The sequence below is a fragment of the Natrix helvetica genome, assembly GCF_964273705.1.
Source record: "Natrix helvetica genome assembly, chromosome: 1".
Taxonomy (NCBI): Eukaryota; Metazoa; Chordata; class Lepidosauria; order Squamata; family Natricidae; genus Natrix; species Natrix helvetica.
Genome location: NC_138548.1, coordinates 163,167,068 through 163,192,327, shown reverse-complemented (window position 1 = coordinate 163,192,327; position 25,260 = coordinate 163,167,068). Strand labels below are relative to the sequence as shown.

At 39.4% G+C, this 25,260-nt stretch overlaps 1 protein-coding gene across 1 annotated transcript in view; it reads right to left on the bottom strand.

The window, feature by feature from the left end:
• MYO3B (myosin IIIB) overlaps window positions 1-25,260 on the bottom strand; it is a gene marked incomplete at its 5' end in the record, with an annotated part of 314,537 nt that overhangs the window by 173,058 nt on the left and 116,219 nt on the right. The window contains 7 exons of the mRNA XM_081955637.1: window positions 16,551-16,680; window positions 17,881-17,969; window positions 19,215-19,368; window positions 20,070-20,217; window positions 22,273-22,483; window positions 22,607-22,733; window positions 23,930-24,044. Coding sequence (XP_081811763.1) covers window positions 16,551-16,680; window positions 17,881-17,969; window positions 19,215-19,368; window positions 20,070-20,217; window positions 22,273-22,483; window positions 22,607-22,733; window positions 23,930-24,044 — 974 coding nt within the window. The remainder of the gene's footprint in view (window positions 1-16,550; window positions 16,681-17,880; window positions 17,970-19,214; window positions 19,369-20,069; window positions 20,218-22,272; window positions 22,484-22,606; window positions 22,734-23,929; window positions 24,045-25,260) is intronic.

Here is a 25,260-nt window from a genome sequence, read left to right as displayed (position 1 = left end):
TCAGAAGAGCTACCAAGCCAGAAGATTTCCCTCCTCTCCAACCATCTCTTTTATCTAATGCTGTGTCAAATTATTGGCTCTCCTTTAATACATGAAAGTTGGTGGAGTGAGTTGAAGAGAACAAATAGAAATACCCTCCCCTGTGAAATCCTCCTGGAATTTTCGCATCATAGGAGGAAAAGAGAAAATGGCTTTGTTTCCCTCCCCCCCCTTTTATTGTTTTTAAAAAGCCTCCACCCAATATGGCCACTCACAAGGTCTAATAAGATTGCTTTAATCCATAATTTAATAGTGGTCAGGTAAGGACAGAGTTTTTCTTCTTGGAGATTTAGTTTTCTGAGTTTTGAGTTTTAGAGCAGCCCAGAGGTGGTATTCAGCCGGTTTGGACCGGTTCACCCAAACCGATAGTGGAAATAAATCATGGGTGGCCCTGCCCCCACCCTCCCACCCTGGCTCTATGCCATTCTATTTAGGCAAGTTTTCTAGCCAAAGCGCATGCACGGAAGGCCAAGTGCATGCATGGACAGGGCACCTGCAAGTGATGCAAGCATGCACACGCTCTCACATTTGCGAACCAGTAGGGAAAGTAAATGAATACCCCCCCTGGAGCAGCCACAACATCAAGTTCAGGAAAGGGAAGGGCAATTATGTTGAAAACTACCCTCATAAATTCCCAGGAGTCTTCTCTTGAGATAGTGGTGTATGAAATTGGGCTACAGGGAAAACCTGAGGCTCCTACTTGTATCCCACCTGCCCTGCTGCCTGTCTGGATTTCTGTCCAAACTCCTGGGGTTGTTATTTCCACCTGGGGTTGGAAATGTTGATTATTGGGCTGGGAAATTTCAATCACCATAATCCAGTGTTGGATTCTAGGAAATTTTCCATAGTGATTAATTTGCATTTATGATTATGTTTTGTTACACACCACCCAAAGTCCCTCTCTGAGAAAGATGGGTAGTTCATAAAGGTGAAAAATAAATTAACAAATGCCCATGTTCAATATCTTGTTGCTGCCTTAGAGAAGCTGATGTGTAATCTGAATGGGATGATTGAAATGATTCATAATTCTTTTCCATTTTCAGATGATGTTATTTTGCGGATTGGAGTTGTTGACATCTCTTCCCATCTCCATGAGGATGGGAAGCTAATTAAGATAGCCCACCCTACATGCTTTATGGATCTGGTCTGGATCCCAAATGGTGCTTGAAGATTGTTCCAGCAATCATCCAGAGAGTTCTGTCAAACTCATGGATGGCTCCTGGAAATTGGAAGCAAATCAGAACATTTTAAACAGTTGCTCCTGCCTCTCTCTCTGTCAATCTAGAGTCTTCTTGGTGAATCAAAAAGCTCTAGGATATTAAACAGAAAAGATGTTTCGGGCATTAGTGGAGAAAGAGTAAATCTGACTAAGCAAGAATAACAGTCAGTGTTTATGCCCACTATGACAATAAGAGTCATGTCAGTATTTCTCTGCCTTTATTGGACTGGCAGATTGGCACTTAGTTGTTCTTTTAAGGTAGCAGGCTCCCTTTTAGGGAGGAATGGATAGAAAGAACAGCCACAAGACATATATGAGGCATTTACATGCTGAAAAAGTTACTCAGATTCTTGAGTCCTGATTCTCCATGGGTGGAATCTAAAGTGTTGACTTGGGCAATGACTAGAAATGCAATCTGGGGTTATTTTGCCTGTGGCCTTAGAAAAAACTAATAAGATGCTTTCTAGTAAGTTTTCTGCAATTTGAAGAGCAGTCCTATGCCTCTCCTGGGTCTTTCACAGGAAAGGAAAGGAATAAGTAATTAGATCAGGAAAACGGTCAATGCCTAATTAAACGAGAAGGTCCTAAGGGAGACTATGCTGTGGCCCTTTCTTAAGGCGCTTAATGTAAATCTTTCATATGAGATAACTTCTGTATACTCCCCAACTTTTCCTTTTTAGAGAAGGTTCTTGAGAAGTCATTGGGGCTTCGGTTACGGTATGGCCTAGTAAAAATGGACTAGATAATTGAGATTCTTTTCAACCAGGGTTGAGGCCCAGGGATGAAAAGAAAATGGCACTGGTAAACCTTAATGGATGTTTTTTTAGGACTTGGATGGAAGACTCCACCTTTTCTGGTCCTTTGGGACCTCTCAGTGGATAAAAAGGTGGACTCTCTCTCTCTTGTGCTTTCAGGTTTCAGAACTGTCACTGCTGTTTTATATCAGCAAGGTAACTCTGGGAGAAATTGTGTGTCTGTTTGGGATGGAATATCATTAATGTTTCTGTAAACATTCAGCATTTGCACTCTGTAGATGGCACAATCAAAAGTTGTTGAAAGAGCTTTTCAGAAAAAAAGGGATAGGAACATCCATATGTAATTAACATTCAATTGAAAGTTCAACCTGAATTCACTTTTCAAGCTATAGACTGGTAAACTTAAACTCTCATCTAAGTTTCAGATGTTTTGACTGTAATTCCCATAATTTTTGGTCAGGGTAGGCGACGGTTGCAAGGTGAAACATTTAGAGAAGGCCCTGTGTGGACAAACGGCACTGAATGATTGTACAAACCAACCCTGAATTTGAGAAAAGACCTCATGAAGTCATTTGTGAAGTGTGATAAAACTCTTTATTTGGCTAAATCCAGCTGTATTTAATTTAGTTCATCTATGTCCCACACCTGCAGGTCAGTGTAGTTCACAACTGTTCCTTTGCCATTTGTGGTTTAAGTCCTCTTTGTATGCATAACACTATTGGCAATGTGACAAAATGCAATTAATTTTGACAAGCTTTTATCATATGGGTCATACTTGGAGAAACAAGGCCTTTTAAATTCTAAGGCAAACACAACAGCTTTCAGTTAACTTTCCTATTTTTTTAAAAAGAAAATATACATTTTGGTTTATCTATAAATGAATGTGTTATCACTATAATAGCTTTTGTTACTGATCCATTATACCCAAAGGAGGAAAGTCTTCAGTTACCTTTTAGTAGGGGAATCATGCAGCCTCAAAATTCCGCTCATTTGATTATGAAGTGAATTCATAAACTGCAAATAGCTTTAAAGGCGTTTCTGCATAAAAATGTGGAAAGAGGGGAATATACATAGGTGGAAGTATATTATATTTAATAGAATAAATATGATATATATCAAACCTTGAAATAATTTCTGCACCTACATCAGCCATGGTGTTCAAGAATTCAAGTGTTCTGAAAAACACTATAGGTTTCCTGAAACGCCCCTTTGCTGGAGAAAATACTATTAATTAAAAATAAAATAATACCTGCATGCTTATGATCAGTGTTGCCAGATTGCATTCAACTTCCTCTCCTGAGGGAGAAGTGCATGAGGTAAGCCTATACTCCACTCTTCCTCTACCATTTGTAACAGCTAAAATCCTACTTGTACAATATGCAAAGTTTAGTAATCATATATATATGATATATGTGTGTGTGTGTGTTGTGTGTGTGTGTTTGTGTGTGTTCCAGCATAACTCTGGAACGCCTCAAGCAATTTCAACCAAACGTGGTACACAGATGACTTACTCTCTAGAAAAAAATACTGTGGGGTAAGACACCCCTAACACCCTTCGGTGTGTGTGTTCTGTTAAGATACAGCTTGTTGTGCCTTAAAATGACTTCTACTGTACTGCTGTAAAATGGCTTCTACTGTATAAGGCAGTGGAAACAGCTTCACACTACTCCACAAGGGGGCTCCCTCTGGTAAGGGAAAAAATCCAACATTAGAAATTACATTTGGTCTGGACATTTTCCCTCTATAAATAAATACTCACGCAACTCTGGGTTATCACAGTTTATATACCTAAAAGAAATAGCTCCTTTGCCAAAATAGTTCACTTGCTTTTATTAAATACTAAAATCCCAAAGGGTCCTACAAAGGGTATGGGGAATATAGGTAGTCCTTGACATACGACCATAATGTTGCTTGCCCATTACGGTCATATGTTATGACTTTACTTTTTGCTCAGGACCTAGTTACCTGCGGGATCGTATTCTGCCCCATACATCCCTGCGACCCATCCGCTCGCACAGAGAGGGACTTCTCCAGGTGCCGTCCACCAGACAGTGCCGAGGGGCGGCGCCTAGGAGCAGAGCCTTCTCTGTGGCGGGCCCAGCCCTGTGGAATGACCTCCCTCCGGATATTAGGACCACCACTGACCTCCGCTCCTTCCGTATAAAGCTCAAGACCCACCTATTCCAAATAGCTGGCCTGGCTCAACCATAACTTCATAACGCTCCTGATGGGTTTTTAATTGGTAATTTTTATTTAATGGGATTTTAAATTGTGTTTTTTAATTGTCTTCACTTATTAGTCTACCTTCTCCATGCACATGTATATGTCTTTGTTTCCTATGTATGTATGTTGTCTCTATCTGTATTTTATTTGTTTTGATTGTACACCGCCCCGAGTCCTTCGGGAGAGGGTTGCGGCTAATCAAATAAAATTATTATTATTATTATTATTTTGTGGTGGCCATTAAACAAACCCTGCAGTCATAAAACAGACACCACCATTGTTAAATGACCTCTGTGGTTTGTTAAGCGCAGAGTTTAACAAACCCGCTGTTTGCTATGGTGTGGTTTTACTGAAAACCGGAAATTATGTCCCGCTTCCTGCAAAACTTTCATAAAATGCATTGATGCGACTGCAGGATATTGCAAATGGCCATAAATGTGGCCATCTTGCTGAGGGCCCAAATTGTGGTCATGTGAATGTGGGGGAGGGGCGACAATTGGACCTGGGTCATAACTCCCTATTTCCACATAAGTCGTAACTTTGAATAGTGGCTAAGCAACCAGTCATAAGTTGAGAACTACTTGTAGAAACAAACCAAATACAGTTAAATGTTCAAGTAATTTATTTATTTCCATTCAGCATTGAGATGTATGCAATGCTGGTTTATATTTTGAAAAAAAGTATGAGTTGAATATTATCAGAAGGTAATGTGAGGGTGTATATTTTATCCTCCATGGCAAATCAATGTTTGCGTTCCAGTTTCAGGTTATGTTGGAGATCCAGGAGGTTAGCAGATACAAAAATATAAACCTGGTCACTTCCTCAGGTTTCACTTTGACAAATATTTGAAGAAAGCAACCTCAGAAGATGGAAGGGGGAGAGGAAGAGGATTCCCTTTTAGAATGGAAACCTGTATAAGTCAATAGCTCCTGAAATAACATCCTATGTTTCATTGTCTGCAATCTAAGGCCATCATCAAATGAACCTGAAACAGAGGTTCAGGTAAGAAAAAAGTACAGCAATACCTACTCAGATAGCAGAAGAAAAGAAGATTAAGCTTTCAATGCCAATTAGTTGTGACAATTATAAATTGCCCCCTACTATAAGATGCAGGATATCTCCAAATTCTAATTCCTGGGGAACATATATAAAAAGAACTAACCTTTTTTTTTATTTTGCATGTGGGAAATATACTGAACTAAACAGAGATATACATATCATGGTTTTGCTCTGTCACGATCCAGCATCCAGAGCCAAATGCAACATAGTAGGGTCTAGGGTAAGGAAGACAACTACACATAATACTAATCTCACCTTCTTTATTTTCTTCTATGATAATTTGTTTTTTTTAAAGACAACCATTAAATCAGAAGAACTCATTAACATCTCACTTATCATGGAAAAGCTGTTAGTTAACTGATCATCTGCAGATGGTATTGTTACTTTTATTCTGAATATATTCTGGACTGTGCTACTTCATGTTTTTCCATATATAGTATATATAGCCATATGTCTTGCACGGAATAATCACATTTTCCAGGGAAAAAAAAAACTAAAGATAAAATAGAGATTCTAATAAAAGGGAATATATGTAGCTCTGTGTTGTGACATGGAGTCCTTGGTGCTCTCTGAGCTTCGCTGAAGCAAGAATTAAGCTCAAAGAGCAAGGACTCCATAAAATAACATGATCACCAGTAACTGAGACCAGACAGTTGCTTTCTGATTCTAAAATGTATTTAAACACAAAGATGATCTCAGAAATGTCCGAGAACTGATAGAATTTAGAGTTAGTAGGATCTTCCATAAGGAAAATTTTTTTTTTAATATTTCAGTCTTGTTCATTATTGTTTCAATTTTGTTTTATGCAGCTATAATTTTTTATTCAGAATTGCTTATTCATTTAGGAATAAGGTGCATTGCACTCATTTGGTATGATTTCTGTAAAATTGCTCTGCAGAATATATTCTAATAAGCAGATACATTTTTTTCTCTTCCCAAACTGAGTGGGAAAGTGTGTTAAAAATACTATTTGAGTAATATTTAGGATGTTTAGCAAGGGTCACTTTCAAAGTCATCCTTTTCTTAGCTCTGTAAATAGCGCCATCTTGTGGAACAATTGCAAACCCTTCCTACATTCCACCACAAACCCTGTACTTGTGATAGAAGAAAGTAGGGTTTTTATATAAGAGATCTACTTTCAAAGCTGATTTCTTTGAATTTGGTGCAGTCAGTTGTGTGAGTGCATATATTTATTTGTGCCCTCCTGTCTAACTTTCCTGAGTCTCTCTCTCTCTCCCTCTGTGTGTGTGTGTGTGTGTGTGTGTTTGTGTACACCACCCACAGTTCAAGAACGTGCCTTCTCATTTCAGATCCTATATTAGGCAGAGGCTTGAATAACAACTCCCAACTCTTTAAGTCTATTGTATTAAAACAACTGTTGCTAACAATCCAACAGTGAAAAAGATCTAAAACGATGTACAATAAGATAAAAAGGGGCATAATCACCAACAGCAATTACACTCTCAAGAAAAGGCAACTAATTAAAACATTTGACTTATGTAACAGGCTATATCTCTTGCCAGACTATTACAGATTCTGGATACAAATACAAATTCTGGATTTTGCTTTATGACCATTTGTTTATATCAAATCTTGCTACCAATCCTGCTGGTTTAGTATGGCTTATTCTGCAATAATGGGCAACAATTGTCTTAAGGTTTCAGAAATCTTTTCTAGACTCATTTGGAGATGCCAGGGAAAGGCAGCCCAAAACTTCTGAAGAGAAAATGCATGGCGTTTCACAAGTTACGGCCCAAGAACTGAAACAAAACCCTTAGGAATGAGTTAGGTTTGTGTAGATGTCAGTCAATCGGCACAGACTCTTTTTAATATGCGAGATTTTATCAGACTTTAAACAGAGGGTGGAAGAGGAAAAAATCCTCCATAGAATCCTAGATGTTTATCAAATAACATGAGTGAAAATAATTATTTTATGATAATTTCTTTCATTTGGAGGCACCTCTAATATGGCAATCTGAAGATGAATAGGAAAAGAGGGGATTACATATATTTCGATTGTGTTATTTGCTTTGGGGATAAACATTGCAGAAAAAGATGACGAACTTGTGAGCAAAAGAATTAAAGGTAAGAGTTCTGAAAGACGAAAAAGAAATTTTATATGGCACCGTTCCAAGCATCTCCATCAGTGGTGGGTGGCTAACCCGTTTGCTACCGGTCTGCTCGTGCTTGTGCGCAGGCACAAGGCTTCCGTGCATGTGCAGAAGCATCTGGGCAGGTGGGTGGAGCCTCCCACCACCACCGCTACTGGTTTGGTTGAACCGGGCTGAACCGGCAGCAACCCGCCCCTGATCTCCATATATACTACTTCCTTTGGTTTTGTTCTCCTTGATATTCTGGGAACTATAATTCAAGGCAGAATATTCTCAGGTTATGAGAATATCTCAATTTATGACCACAATTTAGCTCAATTTTTTTTATTTACAAGTGAGACAGTTGTTAACTGAATTTTGCCCCATTATACAACCTTTCTTGCCATATTTGTTAAGTGAATCAGTGCAGTTGTTAAGTTAGTAACATGGTTTGTTAAATGAATCTGGTTTCTCCATTGGCTTTGCTTGTCCAAAGCTCACAAAAGATGTACACACGACTCCAGGACTATAAAGGTAAAGGTTCCCCTCGCACATATGTGCTAGATGTTCCTGACTCTCAGCTCCATTTCAAAGCCGAAGAGCCAGCGCTATCTGAAGACGTCTCCATGGTCATATGGCATGACTAAATGCTGAAGGCGCATGGAACAGTTACCTTCCCATCAAAGGTAGTCCCTATTTTTCTACTTGCATTTTTACATGCTTTCAAACTGCTAGGTTAGCAGAAGACTATACAACTACTATACAACTAAAGACGATACAAATACTACTGCGGGACTATACAACTGTCACAAATATGAGTCAGTTGCCAAGTGGATGAATTTTGATCATGTGTCCATGGGGATGATGCAACAATTGTAACGGTAAAACACAGTCACAAATCATTTTTTTCAGTGCCTTTGTAACTTTGAATGTTCAGTAAATGAACATGTGTTACGTCAAGGACTACCTGTACCTTAATTCTCAAGCAGGATCTTTTCAAATTCTCTGTGTAGTACACATCTGCAATAGCTTTATATTGCAACAGCCATAGCAGTCAGCCAAAAGAAAAAGTAAATCAATGAATAATTTCTAACATCACCATGAACAACAATATCCATAAACTAGTTTGGGATTAGAGAGAACCAGCCAGTCATATAACATAATCTATCTGTTGTGTCCTCGACTTGCGACCGGTCTTAAGTCCTCGACTCACGATCGGCCGCAAGTCCTCGACTTACGACTGACAGACAGCAACAGCTGAGCCACGCCTGATTGGCTAGGGCGTGGCTGGCTGCATGCGGGCTGTTTCCTGCAATCTCATTGGTTGCCCTGCCTGACAGCCCTAGTATAAATAGCTGTCAGGCAGGGCAAGGTTTCATCTGTATATAGTTGATGTTGATTCTTGTCTGTTAGCAATAAAGCTGTTCTAATTACCTCAGCCACTCCATGCCTCATCTGTCCATTGCAACTTTTAACAGTATCCCCCCAGAGGAATGGTAAACAAAAATGCTCTGTTTCAGATAGAGTGCCAAACCATGGTTTAATGTTGGCAGCAAACACTAGCTTGCCTATATCCACAAGCTCGTTTTATATAGCCAGGGGAAAGAGTCGTGAATTAAAAATGAATTCAGATTGTACTGCAATAATGTTCAGGAAATGTTACTTTGATTATACTATGATTTGTTAATGCCAAAACTGTAAAATACAATATAATCCCAGTTTATTGTAATAAGCTTAAATTAAATCAACATTCCCGGTTCAGAAATTAAATTAATGGATGACTACTTTAGTCTTCATATAATCTGCATACGAATCACTACAATTATCTGCAAACTTAATAAATGTATTAAGAAACATTTTTCAGGCTTCCTTTAATTTTACAACCTTCTTTTAAAAATTCTAAATAATAAAATTTCAAATATACCTGAAATAGATATACTTATCTAGATAGACTAACTATGCAAACAGTTTTTTTTGTGTGTGTTTGTGAATTCTTCCCCAAAATTTGGGTTTTGAGGTGTCCTGTCTAGTCAAAACCTGCCAGAGAATTCTTTGATGATTCATTATGGGGTCAGAATGATCTCATTTGTGTGAAATGGGCAATTGAGTTCCTATATCTAAGCAGTTATAACTAAAATATCTTGCACTGAAAACATAATGCAGCTGTTCCTCCATTCCAGAACATAATTGCTATTCCATAACAGAAGTTATGATAGAAGATAGGTGGATAACAAATGGAAGATAACTCTTCAGTTCAGAGAAGAGCAACGAAGATTATCAAAGGGCTGGAGCCTAAAACATATGAAGAACGGCTGTGGGATTTGGGTTTGGTTAGTCTAAAGAAAAGAAGAATTAGGGGCGACATGATAGCAGTATTCCAGTATTTGAGGGGCTGCCACAAAGAAGAGGAGGTCAAATTATTCTACAAAGCACCAGAGTTTAGGATTTAAGCCTTGGAAAATATATATCCAGAGAACAAATTCTTAGCTTTTGTTTAAGCTGCTCTTCATTATAACTCGAGTTAACTTGAAATGCAATAAAGTATTTTGTCTACCCAAGTCAACTCATCTACTTCGTGTCTTCCTGCAAGCACCTTGAATTCCAGTGAAAATTATTTTAGAGGCCTCTGGGCAACATGAGAATAGATTCCCTCAATGATAAGGAAATTGGTAGCTGTTGTGTAAACATTATCCAGGTGCAGGCAAGCTCACCTGTTCAGAAGCTACAGACTTCATTTCCCTCAAAAGAAAGTGTGAGAAAAACAGATAGAAATGAACTACGCTTTGAAATATGTCTGAACATTTGAAAATAAAAGTTCTGGATAGACTTCTTATGCTCTCAACTTAAATATTTTTCCTTAATAGCAATAGCACTTAGACTTATATACTGCTTTACAGTGCTTTACAGCCCTCTCTAAGAGGTTTATGGAGTCAGAGCCTATTGCCCCCAGCAATCTGGGTCCTCATTTTACCCACCTCAGAAGGATGGAAGGCTGAGTCAACCTGGAGCGGGTCAGAATCAAACTCCTGGAGTGAGCAGTGAGGTGGCCTGCAGTACTGCATTCTAACCACTGTGTCACCATGGCTCTTAAGGATTTAGCCAGCTGTTTAAAAATGGCATCAAGTCTGCTGTTTTGTAGAATGCCTGGGAAAAAAATGGAGACTCTCTGGCATTGCCATGAAGGCCCTCCCATTGTAGTGCAGATCTGTCAGTTCAACTGATCTATAGGTAAGTGGAGGCTTCCCTGGCTAAGATAGCCCAGTGATCAATGGGTTGATTCGGGCTTTCCAATAAACTGAGAAAAGCTCCCCCACTTTATAGGGTAGCCTTTCTGTTCAGTCTTTCACATGGCAGTGAAGGCTGCCAGTGCTAGAAGCATGAAAAGCAGTGCCAGGAATTCTTAAGTCACTGTAGGAGAACAGGAGCGATCCCCCTTCATCACAAATAGCCCCAGCTGTTCAGAGATGCCTGTCAGAACTCTTTCACTATAAGCAAGACTGGAAACAGGCTCTGTGGTCTTTGATTAAGATTTATTATGAACTATGGTGGTGCAGTGGTCAGAGTGCAGAACTGCAGGCTACTTCTGCTGACTGCCGGTTGACTGCAGTTTGGCAGTTCAAATCTCACCAGGCTCAAGGTTGACTCAGCCTTCCATCCTTCCGAGGTGGGTAAAATGGGGAATTCAGATTGCTGGGGGCAATAGGCTGACTCTGTAAACCACTTAGAGAGGGCTGTAAAGCACTGTGAAGTAGCATATAAATCTAAGTGCTATTGCTATTATGTCTATCCATCTTCAAAACTTGTCTCCTACAGCAACAGACCAACCTCTTATTAGGGACAACAATGGGTAAATGTTTCTCCCATCATCAAGTAATACACAATGAGAGGGGAAATAAAGGTGGGGAAATTCACCATTTTTTTCTAATTGGTCCCACATCAAATTTGTAAGCATAGCGAAATAAATAAGAACATCACCAGTCCCTGGTCTCATCACTGAGGGTGAATAGGACACAGTAGTCCAGGAAGAGCAGTTCACATTATCATATTTCTCCACCCGCTTAGACTGAAAGAATGTGCTTTAATGTGGCTGTGAGAAGGAGCCTTTTAATGTATCTGATTCAGGCAATCAAAATGCTGAGCTAGATATTCTTTTAGCAATCTGGAGAAGGGGGCAAGTTGATTTCCAAAAGTTTACTTGTAAGATTCCCTGCCTTCAAGTTACTATTTGAATATTCAACATATATTTTGATACAGTACGGCCTAAATATTCTCAAACTGAGAAGCTATATTTATGCTGTCCCCTCCTATGTGTTAAACTTTTAGCTCTTTAGAGATAAGAGGAATGCACTCAAATTATGCAGACCAAAAATCAATAGTCTAAAGAGGACGGTAATGCAAAAGAAAGGCATGACCTTAGGCTACTGTAATACCTTTGAGTCTATAGCTAACATTTCACCAAAGGAAACAAACAAAAAACCAAGACTCAGAAATTTCATTTACATCAGTATCTGTATTTCAGAGCTCTGAAACTTAGCTAGTTTAGTCACACATACTGTATGTATAATTTCTGCAGTTATAATGTAATTGCGGTAACTGGAACTTGTTTTCACTATTCTATTTTTTCCCCTATTTTCTATTCTATTTTTTCCTGCAGCTTTTCTACAATAAATCTGCTTTACATAAAGGAACTGTGAATGTTCTGCTTCCCGGTGCAAGTACTTCAAGTCCTTTGGGCTAATCTTAGGCTTTAGAAAACTTATAAACAGCAATTACAAACAGCCTCAACCTGTTTGAGTCTGAACATATCCCAGGTAGTTTCAGGCCAAGGGCCAGAACTGGAACTTCCTTTATCATCCTGATGGGTGACCTATTCCAGAAGAAAGATGGAGAATAAAACTTTATTGATCCCCCTGGATATCATTTAAATCCTTCCACCATGGTGCTAAATTGGGGCTGGATTAGGAGGCATGGTTTCCCATCTTCTTTATATGGCCGCACACACACTAGAAGGCTTCCACTTCACCTGTCGCTGGGCTGTTGCTGGGTTGTTGCTGGTCCGTGGTGTCCTACGGGGTCCATTAAATCACCCGTATTGTTTAAAATATATATAGAACAGCTGTGAGATAATTAGAATATTGGGAGAGAAGTCGGGATTGGGTGTTGTATTTATGTTGTTAGTCAGGTGAGGCAGGGCAGGTAATGGATCTGTCAGGGTTCCAAGGAACACCCCCAATGAAAGAAGACTCTGAGGCTTGAGTTTCCTCAAAGTTCCATTTTATTAGAGATGTCATATTGGCACATCTGGGAAAACCCGAATCTGAAAGCTTCCAGGTTTTCCCCACCCAAACGAAAGTCCAAGCCCCTGGCCAGCACCCACATGTCCATCACATGGTCCAATCAGGCACTGTCCAAACTGGAGATGCCTCCCAGTCACACCATCGCAGTTGCAGGGCAAGGTGTCCTTGACTCTCTGAGAAAGGAATGTTATTTAGATTATATATCTCCCATACTCCATATAATCCCTCCTCCCATTTTCCCACAGCATTGAATGTGGCAGGCCTGAAGGCCCAATGCAAAGGATGGCTTCCTGGCCTGGCAGGATCAATATCTGCATGATGTAAAAAGGTGCTTGAAGGCCACTAAATTGAAGATGCAACAGGAAGAAAGTAAGTCAAAGGGCAATAGCACATCTTTAAGAAACCCACAGAAGCTCCTAAACTGAGTTTTATGATGGCATGAATTATTATTTAAATGTAGTCCATCTGGCATCAATTCACAATTGGTCAACAGTCACAGCTATACAAGTGAACTGTTTTTTACCAAACATTAACCAGTTTGAAACAATAGTTTAGTATGCATGACTAAGAAATCCCAACAATTTCACATGTAGAAATTACCTCCTGACCATCCTTTTCTAAGCTAAGCCTTGCAAATTATCCACTGCACTGACCAACACTGTCAATGACTACAACAACCTTAATGAATACAATTTTCTTAATGAGCACAAATATCTTAAGTAATAATTATTTTTGCTGTCTATGTGAAATAGATTTAATGATTGTTTCTTTTCTCATTTTATCACAGAAGCATTAATGTAAACCTTAAGAATATCCCAAATGGCACAGATCAGAGGCAGATATTTTCTTGCTCCCATGATTTTCACTTTTATGGTCCTCTGAAGTCTCTCTCTCTCTCCCTCTCTCTCTCTCTCTCTCACACACACACACACACACACCACAAATAGTATATTAATGATAAGTTTGGTGTCTTCTGAAATTAATTTCATGATCAAATTATTAAGAACAAAATAAGATGAAGTAGATTCATTAAGGAGAACAAAATGGTAAACTACTGTTATATGATTCCTGGGGTCGGATACCACCTGTACGCTGATGATACGCAGCTGTACATCTCCACCCCAAACCACCCCAACGAGGCCGTCGAAATGATGTCCCGGTGCTTGGAAGCCGTTCGGGTCTAGATGGGACAACAGACTCAGGCTCAACCCCTCTAAGACGGAGTGGCTGTGGCAACCGGCGCCCCGGTTCAACCAGTGGACTCCATCGCTGGCCATAGGGGGCGAGCAACTGCCCCCCGTGGAGCGGGCACTCAATTTGGGCATCCTCCTAGATGCCCGGCTGTCGATGGATGACCATGTGGCAGCCGTGGCGAGGGGGGCGTTCCACCAGGTTCACCTGGTGCGTCAATTGCGCCCCATATTGGACCGGGACGCCCTACGCACAGTCACTCATGCGCTGGTGACGTCCCGTCTGGACTACTGCAACGCTCTCTACATGGGGCTCCCCTTGAGATGCACCCGAAGACTACAGCTAGTTCAGAATGCGGCTGCGCGGGCTATCATGGGGAGTACCAGGTACTCCCACATAACACCTCTCCTGCACGAGCTGCACTGGCTGCCTGTGGTTTTTCGGGTGCGTTTCAAGGTGTTGATTACCATCTTTAAAGCGCTCCATGGCACAGGACCTAGTTACCTGCGGGATCGCATCTTACCTCATACATCCCTGCGACCAATTCACTCCCACAGGGAGGGACTCCTCCGGGTGCCGTCCACTAAGCAATGCCAACGGGCGGCGCCCAGGAGTAGAGCCTTCTCTGTGATGGGCCCAACCCTCTGGAATGACCTCCCCCCCGATATCAGAACCACTACCGACCTCCGCTCCTTCCGACAGAAACTCAAGACCCACCTGTTCCAATTAGCTGGCCTAGCCGATTTATAGTCCCATTTGTAACCTCCTGGCAAACATTTTATTCTGGGATAGTTTTCTTAGGGGTAGTTTTTAATGTATCTTTAATTCTAATTTTAATTATTACTGTACAGTTTATATGTTACCTCCTCCATCTATATTTATCTATATTTATGTATTTATATTGTTGTTTTAATATGACTGTACACCGCCCCAAGTCCCTTCTGGGAGAGGGCGCGGTTTATAAATTAAATAAAAGTAAAAGTAAAGTAAAGTAAAGATGTCTTGAAGGCCACCTGCAAACTTCAGGAATTGGTTAAAGTCTTGTTTCTTTTTTTTTTTTTTTTGTAGAAGTAAAGAGTTCTTACTGCCCTTGACAGAAATATAATAAATGTTTTGATATTTTATCACTATAACTGCTGGTCTCTATCCTCTCGTATTTGGTCTTTTTCTGGATACTTTTACAGGTATTAGATTAGATCAAATTAGATAGATGATAGATAGATAGATAGATAGATAGATAGATAGATAGATAGATAGATAGATAGATAGATAGATAGATAGATAGATAGATAGACAGACAGACAGACAGACAGACAGACAGACAGACAGACAGACAGACAGATGACATTCATGTTCAGACCCTTCCAGAGGTGGTATACAGCAGTTCTGGAGAACCAGTAGCAGAAATTTTGAGTAGTTCGGAGAACCAGTAAATACCATCTCTGACCACCCCGCCCCCATCTATTATCTGTCTCCTGAATCCCAATTGATTGGTAGGAAATGGGGATTTTGCAGTATCTTTCCCCTGTCATGCCCACCAAGCCACCCCCACAGAACGGTAGAAATTTGTTTTCAATCTCACCACTGGACCCCTCCATTTAGGCCATTCTGAACAATGAGAATTGGTGGCAGCACTGAGGCTAGTTTGAAGTAGAGTGCTAGACCACTGTTGCCACTCAAAAAGGCCACTTTGTGCTGTACCACAAGCCACATAAGCCTTAGGTATTGGCATGCTTGCCCTGCAGCCCAGGACTCCACAGGATTTGCCACTTACCTTCAGAGGGTGCTTTCTTCCTATTGACAGGCCCCTGTGTAATACCCAAGGCTGCTCTGAGTCACACAAGGCCTTTGCTCTTGAATGGCTTTGGAGAATGTTCTTTTGTGGTCTCTGCAGCCTCAGGAAAATGCATGAAAACACACCCTATTGTTGTATGATTTTCGGAGGCTGAAGGAGCTGCACAAGACGTACCTCATTCTTGCATGGTTTCATAGGCCTCCAAAAATTGTGTGGGAACAGGTGTGTTTTTGAGAATAGTGGTTGTTGGGTGCCCTGGTGCGTCAGCCAAAATGCTGTGGCATATCACTTTGACACATGTCATAGGTTTGTCATCACTAGGATTTATAAACCATAGGCATGGTTTCCTCTCACAATTTCTCTTGCAGGTTGTTATTTGTTCTTGGTTTCACTCTAAAGGGCTGCATTTACTTTGTCACTATAAGATTTTTTTCAGTGAATGCATTTATAATCGTAAACTCTGTACCTGTGGTTTAAAAATGATCACAAAATACATGCTTAATAAGCCATAAGAAAGAAACACAGAGCACACATTACTGCTTCTTCTCATATTCCTCCCCTTAGAAAAATGGGTAAAAGAAATTAATAAGAAGCAATTTTTAAAAGAGCATTGTATAACAGCAACAGCACTTAGACTTATATAGTGCCCCATAATGCTTTACGGCACTCTTCTGAACGATTTACAATGTCAGCATATTGCCCCTAAGAATCTGGGCCCCCCATTTTACAGATCTCGGAAAGCTGGAAGACCAAGTCAATGTTGAGCCCCATCAGGATTGAACTCCAGGCTGTGGGGAGAGATTGCCTGCAATGCGTTAATCGCTGCGCCACCAGGGTTGGTAGAAAGCCATTGATTTTTAACAGACTTCAGATGTACCGTACCTGTTTTGGTCAAAGGGCTTGAAAAAAGCTGTTGAAGAAGCTTGTTCTCTGAAGTCCTCAATACCACCATTATGTCCGCAGGAAGGGTGTCTCTGTTCTTCTCAAGGAAGCCATAAGCATCATACTGAACCTATACAACACGTGGGAATTAAATGTGAAACAGCTCTTATAAGATTCGGTCACCCATAAGTACCCATAATACTTTAGGTAAAGATGGGGAACTTTTCCCTCTAAGGCTTTGTGTAGTGCTCAGTCATATTTAAAGGTAAAGGTTCCCCTTGCACATATGTGCTAATCATTCCTGACTCTAGGGGGAGATGTTCATCTCCATTACAGAGCTAAAGAGCCAACTGTCCAAAGACGTTTCCGTGGTCATGTGGCCAGCATGACTAAATGCCAAAAGAGCATGGAATGCTGTTACCTTCCTACCAAAGTGGTACCTATTTTTCTACTTGCATTTTTACATGCTTTTGAACTGCTAGTTTGGCAGAAGCTGGGACAAAGTAACAGGAACTCATTCCGTTACACGGTGCTAGGGATTCAAATCACTGAACTGCTGACCTTTCTGATCGACAAGCTCAGCGTCTTAGCCACGTCCCCTAATAAGTCATAGTTATGCCTACTTATTTTCATATGCACACACTTACAACAATTTTCTCTCATCAGCAATCTCAGTACAACTTGCTATACAAGTAAAGTAAAACTCCTCTGCTCTCCATCTCTTTTTGCTTCTTGTTTTTCTCCTGAACTTTAAGTGTTGCAACCACTGCTGATTTTGCAGAGGGCCCTATATCTGTATGACGTACCAGACACGGAGATCTTCCAGCATAGACTGGTTCAAAGCTCTCTGATAATGGAACTTTTCAAAAGTTTTTTTCAAAAAAATGTTCTGTTCCTTGTAAACCCTGGCAACCATAAAGTAAGGAGCTTTGATTTCTGTACCGAGAAGATTGTGGCCTTCAGCCTTAAAAAAAACAAGGCACTTCGTGAAACTGACAGTGACAGGAACAATTACAATTCCAGGAAACAGATAAGGGGAGAAAGGACCAGTAGCAGCATAGGCTTCACCTATAGATGTACCACCATATTTTAAACTAAGAATTAGCATCAATGCCTTGCCAAATGGTTGAGGACATCTGAAGTTAATTGTACCTTCCAACTCAGTTCTATTGGCCATCATGGGCCATCAAATACCATGGGTTGTAAAAAACAGTGTCTAAATTTTAAAATGTAAACTCATTAAAAGGATTAAGTAGGGAAGAAAAATCCAAAATTCGTTGAAGGGACATTTATTGCATTTTTAATTTAGGGCAAGTTATATAAGTTTTACCTTCCCGGCATAATGATGAATGCCAAAACAGAGCTCCACTCGTTTGGGTCTCCAGAAGTATTTGCATCGCAGATTATCTTCAAATTTATCTGTGAGTTTTAAAGAAAAGGAAACAATATTAATGGCCCATTTTGATGGCCGCAAGGACAAATCTTTTCACATTGGAAAAGAGATAAGATGCTGATGATATCAGCTTGGGAAACCAAACTTGTAGAATATACAGGAATGACAAAAGTAAAGGTTTACAGTAGGTTCAAAATAGAAAGTTAACTAAATTTAAGCAAGAATGGCTCCCCCATATATTACTCAGCAAGGAAAATTCAGATATTTGGAGTATGGCTTCAAAGGGGAAAGAAACCAAAATAGATGAAAGGAATAAAATAAATAGAAATCAGAAACAATTCTGAATGTTTAAAAGATATATATTGATTTCAGTCATCTGTCAGGGTACAATGGAAGGGAAATGTATAACTTGTGATCAAGTAGTTTCCTAGTAATAATGCTTCTTTTTTTCTTTTTTCTTCTTTGGTATATCAACGGCCATTCTTCTTCTTTCTACGTAACCAATAGTATTTACTTTCCGAATAAGAATTACATTGTATTTAACTTTCTGAATAATAAGAACTAGAAATATTAAAAATGGCCCATTGTTTGAATTGCAAATCAGTTTCTGTCCCACAAGATCTTCACCTTCTCATTTTCGATAACTTTTCTCACTCTATGTTCCCATGACTTTCTGGATACAGGTAAATCATATTTTTTACATAATGACCAGTGGATTAATTTAACAACTTGGTCATGTCTAGCTTTGTAATCAGTTTGTGCAATTTTGCTGCATTCACATATTAAATGTGAAACAGTTTCGACTTTGTTGGATTTTTGTATCTTTGCTTTCATGGCATTAGTTTGTAGTGCTTGTTCTTGAGTAGCCAGTATTAAACCTTCCATTTCTTTCTTGATAGTTCCCATCTTAAGCCATGTCCATGTCAAGTAAAATTTTACCCTTGTTCTATTTTTACAGTAGTGTTTTCTGTCTTCTCCCAATACATGTGGTTCGAATTCATATATCAGCTGAATTCATATATCAGCTGAACTGATATGAATCCACTGATATGAATCCATTTGCTTCCATTAGTAATAACTGTTTATTATATAGAGAAGATGTCTATCTATAATTATTATAAAATTATACTCAACAATTTAATCAATTGACTCCAAGAGTTTAATGCAGTCAGCTTGGATTTAAACTTTATAAAAGATACTAATTGTTCTCTTGCTTTTTTTCTTCTGTGTATATATGTAACCATTTGGAAACATTTCTGAGCAGGTCATACCAACTAATGTTAGGTCTGTTGCTTGGGGAAATCGGCTTTCTTCATCCAGTAGAGAAAGTAGCCCCATTGGTTTCTGAAGGAACATGTCTAAGAGTGGTCTGTTGTCTTCATAATCAACCAAGGCAGCATCAATTCCTTCATTGTGATATTCCATCTAAAGTATTACAAAAGTTAGTAAGTCATAAATATCATTATGGGAATATTCTATATTCAGCAGTCTGGCTTTTCATATTCATCTAGTTGACGGGGGTCAAACTCGCGGCGTCACATTGCTGTTATGTGATCTATCACGATGTTTTCCCCTTTGCGAAGCTGGGGTAGGCGTGGCCTGCACGTGACTCATGTGGTCCGCGGGCTTCCAGTTTGACACCGCTGATCTAGTTGCAAAGCTGAGAAAAGAATAAGGCATGCAATTTTCAACACGTTACTGCTCAGTGACCTTTAAAAAAAATCACTATTTGGGAAACGCTTCTCTTAATTTGTTCCTGGTTTTCACATAATTAAAATTCATATGTTGCTTTCAGTTCTACTGATTTGTGGGGGGGGGAGGAGTCTTTTTTCTTCAACACAATAGCACACAACTACATACAAAAATAATATATTACAAATGCATTGGTAAGTATGATGCCATATTTTCATTTTTACATACAATATTGTGTTCGTATATAGAAGTTGCACGTGTGTCCGAAAAATTCATATGGTGGAAGCTTTTTCCCTTTCTGAGAAAACATTTATTTTCACGGAAGACAGATGAAGTCATAAACTTCATACCAAAATCATCTTCTTTGGTTCATTGGTCTTACAAGTCCCAAGCCGAGCCTGCAGAATTGGGCTATCGAGTCAATCAAAGCTTACCTGCTCAAGTGCAAATATGTGCTGATTGAAATAAAATTGGATCTGCTCATTTGCAATGTTTATGCACAGCTGTTCAAAGGAATTTCTTGTGAAGTTCTCAAATCCAAAAATATCCAATATCCCAACATTCATTCCACTTTCAGCATTGCTATTTGAAAATGAACATAATAAAAACAACAACAACAACAACAATAATAATAATAATATCATCAAATATAATGCTATAATATATTCCTTAATTTCCAAAAAGGCTACTGTATAACCTATTCAGAGTTCAGTTTTTGAACCTATGCTCGTTTTTTAATTTTGTTGCTGTTACTGTTGTGAAGCAAGATATTAAACAGAATAAGTATTTCCTTCAGGGACAAAACTTAACATTGAAAATATGAGTGCCTTAAAGAAAAAAAAGAGTTCATTTCTCCACCAGTGATTTATAGTATCTTCTAGATCAGTGATGGCAAACCTTTTTTGGCCCACGTGCCAAAAGCGGGGGGGAGCGCAGGGTTTTTTTGCGTGTGAGTGCCACACTCATAATCCTATGCGCATGACCCCAGCGCATACACGCACAACCAGCGCTCCCCAAAGTTTTTGGCATGGATTTTTTTGCCCTCCCTATGCTCCACGGGCTTTATAGGAGCCTGGGGAGGGAGAAAACAGCCTTCCCCCCCTAGAGGCCCTCCGGAGGCTTCAGGAGCTTCCTGAACCGGCCCCACAAGCAAACCGGAAGTTTGGGAATGAACTTCCGGTTTGCTCAGAACAATGGTTTTAGCCCTCCGGAGCCTTCAGGGGCCTTCAGGAGGCTTCCCTGAACGCTCAGGAGGGCTAAAACTGGCCCTATGAGTACGTTCCTGAACTTCTGGTTAGCCTATAGGGCCGGTTTTTCGCACTCCAGAGGTTTTTCTCACTTCAGGAAAGCCTCCGGAGAGCGAAAAATGGCCTCAAAAGAAGGCCGAAGTCAGCTGGCCAGTGCGTGCATGCGCGCTGGCCAGCTAACAGGGCAACCCTTGCGTGCCCTGACAAATGGCTCCACGTGCCACCTTTGGCACATGTGCCATAGGTTTGCCATCACGGTTCTAGATCATTCAACCATCATTGTGCCAAAACAACAGTAATGTGGATAGGCTATGCTGATACAATAAATCACTAGTGTGGAAATGGTCAGATACAAAAATATACACGCTCTAAGCAAATTAGCATTTACCAAGATAGGTAAACATTATAGTAAATTTTCCCTACCTAGCAAACTTAACTACGGCATTACTTATTAGAAATTAGACATCTTTAAATCTAAATCTTCTGTAAATCTACAGAACAGCTAATAGACACTAACAATCTGTGCCCTCTAGATATCGTGGATTACAACTATATTCCTACACTCCAGAATGTCTTACATGTGGTTGTGTTAGTTGGAGCTGATGGGAAGTGAAATTTACAAATCTGGAAGATTGTTTATCCCATGGAGCAGTTCTTAGCAGTGTAGCTCATCTACCATTCTCAAAGACATATTGGTTCATGCCAGCCAAGATGAATTCATCCTTATTAGCTTCCCTTCTGCTGGAATTAATGGGTGGGGAAAAATCATTCTGCTGGCATGGAAAAAGAAACCGATCCAGATACTTTTCAAAGAAACTAAAGGGCACCAGATTCAAAAGTTGTTTCTGACTTGCCCTTGCAGTATAATTAGAGGACTGATGGGCTAATATACCATACTCAGTCTTCCAGTGGCAAAGCTTCTTTCTCTTAGCTGAGAGGCTTCTCCAACCCAATCAGGGTTTACTTTTGGTCTCAGAATTAGTTAAACTTTTGAGCGAAGGATACACTGGGATACACTGCGGATACACTGGGATTGCTGTATTAGGCATAGTAAAGCACAAAAAGTTAATGATTGGGACTGAATTTAACTTTATGCTGAAGATAATAAAAAGAAAACAGGGGAAGATAAAAGATAATGTAATTAAAACATCTTCTAGTATCTTTCCAGGGGAGGAGGACATGATTTTAACCCAAGTGAATCCCATTTACCTACTTAGTTAAATCCCAATCAAGTTTTTGAAAACACTGGAGTTAACGTCCCAGGAACAAAAATGCATGGAAGCCAATTTGAGGCATTATCTAAAACAAACAAGTAAATTCTCGATGTAAAATAAAAAGAGATATGCAGGCATCAACAAGTAAATATGCAAGGTATTGATTGTTAACTTGCCATATATTTTTATCAGGTTGCAGCAGGGTATTAATCCGATTTACAATCCAACTGAAGAGTCGGCCATAAAGAGCCTTTGACATGGCATCTCGTACATCAGCTGCTTTGTCCACAGTATTTGTTCGGATAATGGTCTCACCTCTTGTTACAACACAATGTGAGGTGAGAGCTTCCTGAAGTTCTTCTGAGCCAATGCTCAGCAGTGCAGCAGCTGAAAGACAGGGATGTTGTAAAAGGGGGGCCGGGGGCTAAGCGCTAGCCACCAGGTGTGAAACTGGATTTCCTGATTATATTCTGCATTAGGACAATTCGGAGATGTTAGCAAAATATTTACCATTGTCTAAGGCTTCCATATTGGGCACTTCACTTTTATCAGTTTGGTGTTGTGAAGAAATGGAAGCAAATTCGATATTTCCTGTATTTAAGATCCCAGCCAAAATCCGATACACTGAATGCACTTCCTGAAAATGGTAGGAAAGTCAGAACTATACAGCTATACAACTTAACAGGTTATCAGCACAACACTTTGGGGGACACATACATTCTGAGGACAGATTATTTGTATATAATTCCATAATCCAAACACATCAAACCATGTTGTCCTTCTCAGATTATGATGTACATTCAACACCTTAGCATTTTTGGTCATTGCAAAAGCTGGAAGGTGGTAATATAATGCAGTCACACTTCAATGTCTTAGAGGATTCATATCATTAATCTTTTTCTTGACTTCAATGTGTACTTCTATCTTATTTCTAATCCTATGTTAGATTGACAGCTTCTTAATAGCCAGTTTCGATTGATTGATTGATTGATTGATTCATTCATTCATTCATTCATTCATTTATTCTGAGCAGTGACAGAATGTTTATTTTAACTCTTTATACTGTATATCAGTTTTATATACCGATTTCATTCTTCATATACCAGTTTTTCTGTTCATAAAAGAAATTAGCCTGTGAGATGCCTTGCAGCAAGATGGACAGCAAACAAAGTTAATCAATAAAGAAATAATAAATAAAACAAATGGGCTAAGACTGTGCCAAGCAGATCCTAGAAATATCCTACTGAAATGTGAGCATCAAAGACAGAATTCAAAGAGATTCTGGTGCATCAGAGGAGAAGACCAGATGGGATTTAGTATATTTCGGGGAAGACTGGTAGGATCATGAACTGATGAGTTTCTTAAACTGTATTCCTAAATACAGTTGCCTGATAAAATGCCTTATTTTCAGTTACTGTACATTATTAAGAAAACTTAACTTTTATTATTGTTTGTTTTATTATTGCTATTGGCTTCAGAATTAATTATGTGATTCTGGGCAATTTATATGTTGTTATTGGTTCTTCTTCCTCTAGTCCAGAGTTGATTCAAGTTTAATAATTCTAACCCTAGTAATTCTAACTCTAGTGAATCACTCCACTACTGTTACTATAGTTCTACTCTTACTTGGTAATGACAAAAAGTATTCTACAAGCCATATATAGAATTATCTAAACCTGATCTGGCAGCTACCATTCTACTAATTCAATTGCCCACTGCAATATATATATATATATATATATATATATTATATATATATATATATATATATATATATATTTAAAGCAAGGCCAATGTTATTCTGGCAACTGTATAAAAAAAGTCATCACTTACCTCTTTAGTAAATCCTATGATCCGAAAGCAATGCTGGATTGCTTCAAACTGAGTTCCATAGGATTCTTTACTAATAATATCATGCATCACCTTTCCTGTGCCATTTTCAATGTACCTGTATAAAATACATAACTGAGTCTCATTTGATGTCGCGGCTCTTTTCATGTCTGTAGGTCTGGAATTAGCGAAAGAATCTAAGACCATATTGCTTCACAGTCCCCTGACATAACTAAATACACAAAGATTGAAATACCCAAGATTATGGATCTCCTAAACCTCTGCCTAACCATATACTTCCAATTTGATGGACAAACTTACCAACAAATTAAAGGTACAACCATGGGATAACCACTTTCAGGACTTATAGCAGAGGTCATTGTGCAATGTGTAGAAGTTATATAGAGCTTCCACAAATACAACCCACAATATGAATCAGGTAAGTAGATGACATATCCAGGAGCCTGGAAGAGCCAGTAACCTGAGCACCACTAACTAATTGATGCAAAGATAGTTTGCCCCCACCCCCCAATAGTGCACCAAGGATAGCACCAAACAGAATGAACTAGAAATCTAGGCTGTCAGGACAGCATTGTGTCTGGCATGTGTAGATTTCCTTGACATTGTATGCCATAAGCTAAATAAATAAAGAAGCCAAAAAGGGAACAAAAAGACCAAAACACCTCCCCACCAGCAATCAGCAACCAGGTGAGCATAGATTAACTTCAAGATTAACATCAGACCTACAATCAAGTAAACGACCCCTGTCAAGGAACTGCCAAAAAAGCCAACAATAACCAACTCAACCAAAGAACCTGTAGTACCACCCCCACCAATAATGATAGGGCAAGCCACTACTAGAATATAAACTGAGAACAAACCCCATTCTTTATTAGCACTGGTGATGATGTTGCCTAGTTTGAGTAATGAAACATCTACAAGAAAACAAGTAAGTTCAGAGAGCACCGAGGAACCCTCACAATGTAGTGTTTTGGAAAGTAAAATAATAAGACTGCTTATTAAGTCAAATCCATGACTCAAATCCCTTTTGATAAACCTATACATAATTTTGAGACTGAGCCCCAGAGCTCAGATTAAATCCTTGTTAAAGAATTATTTCAACTAAATCAGTGAGCATATATTATGATAACATACAGTACCTATCGGTTCAATTCAGATTGCAGCATCTCAATAAATATCTAGCTTTTCCTAGATGTTGTCATATTCTTGTATAATCGAGAAATGTAATCTTTAGGATAATTACCTACTCTCAGCTCAGTGACGTGCGGTGAGGTTTACGCCTGGTGAGGCTGGTGACGTCATCAGGAAGGCGG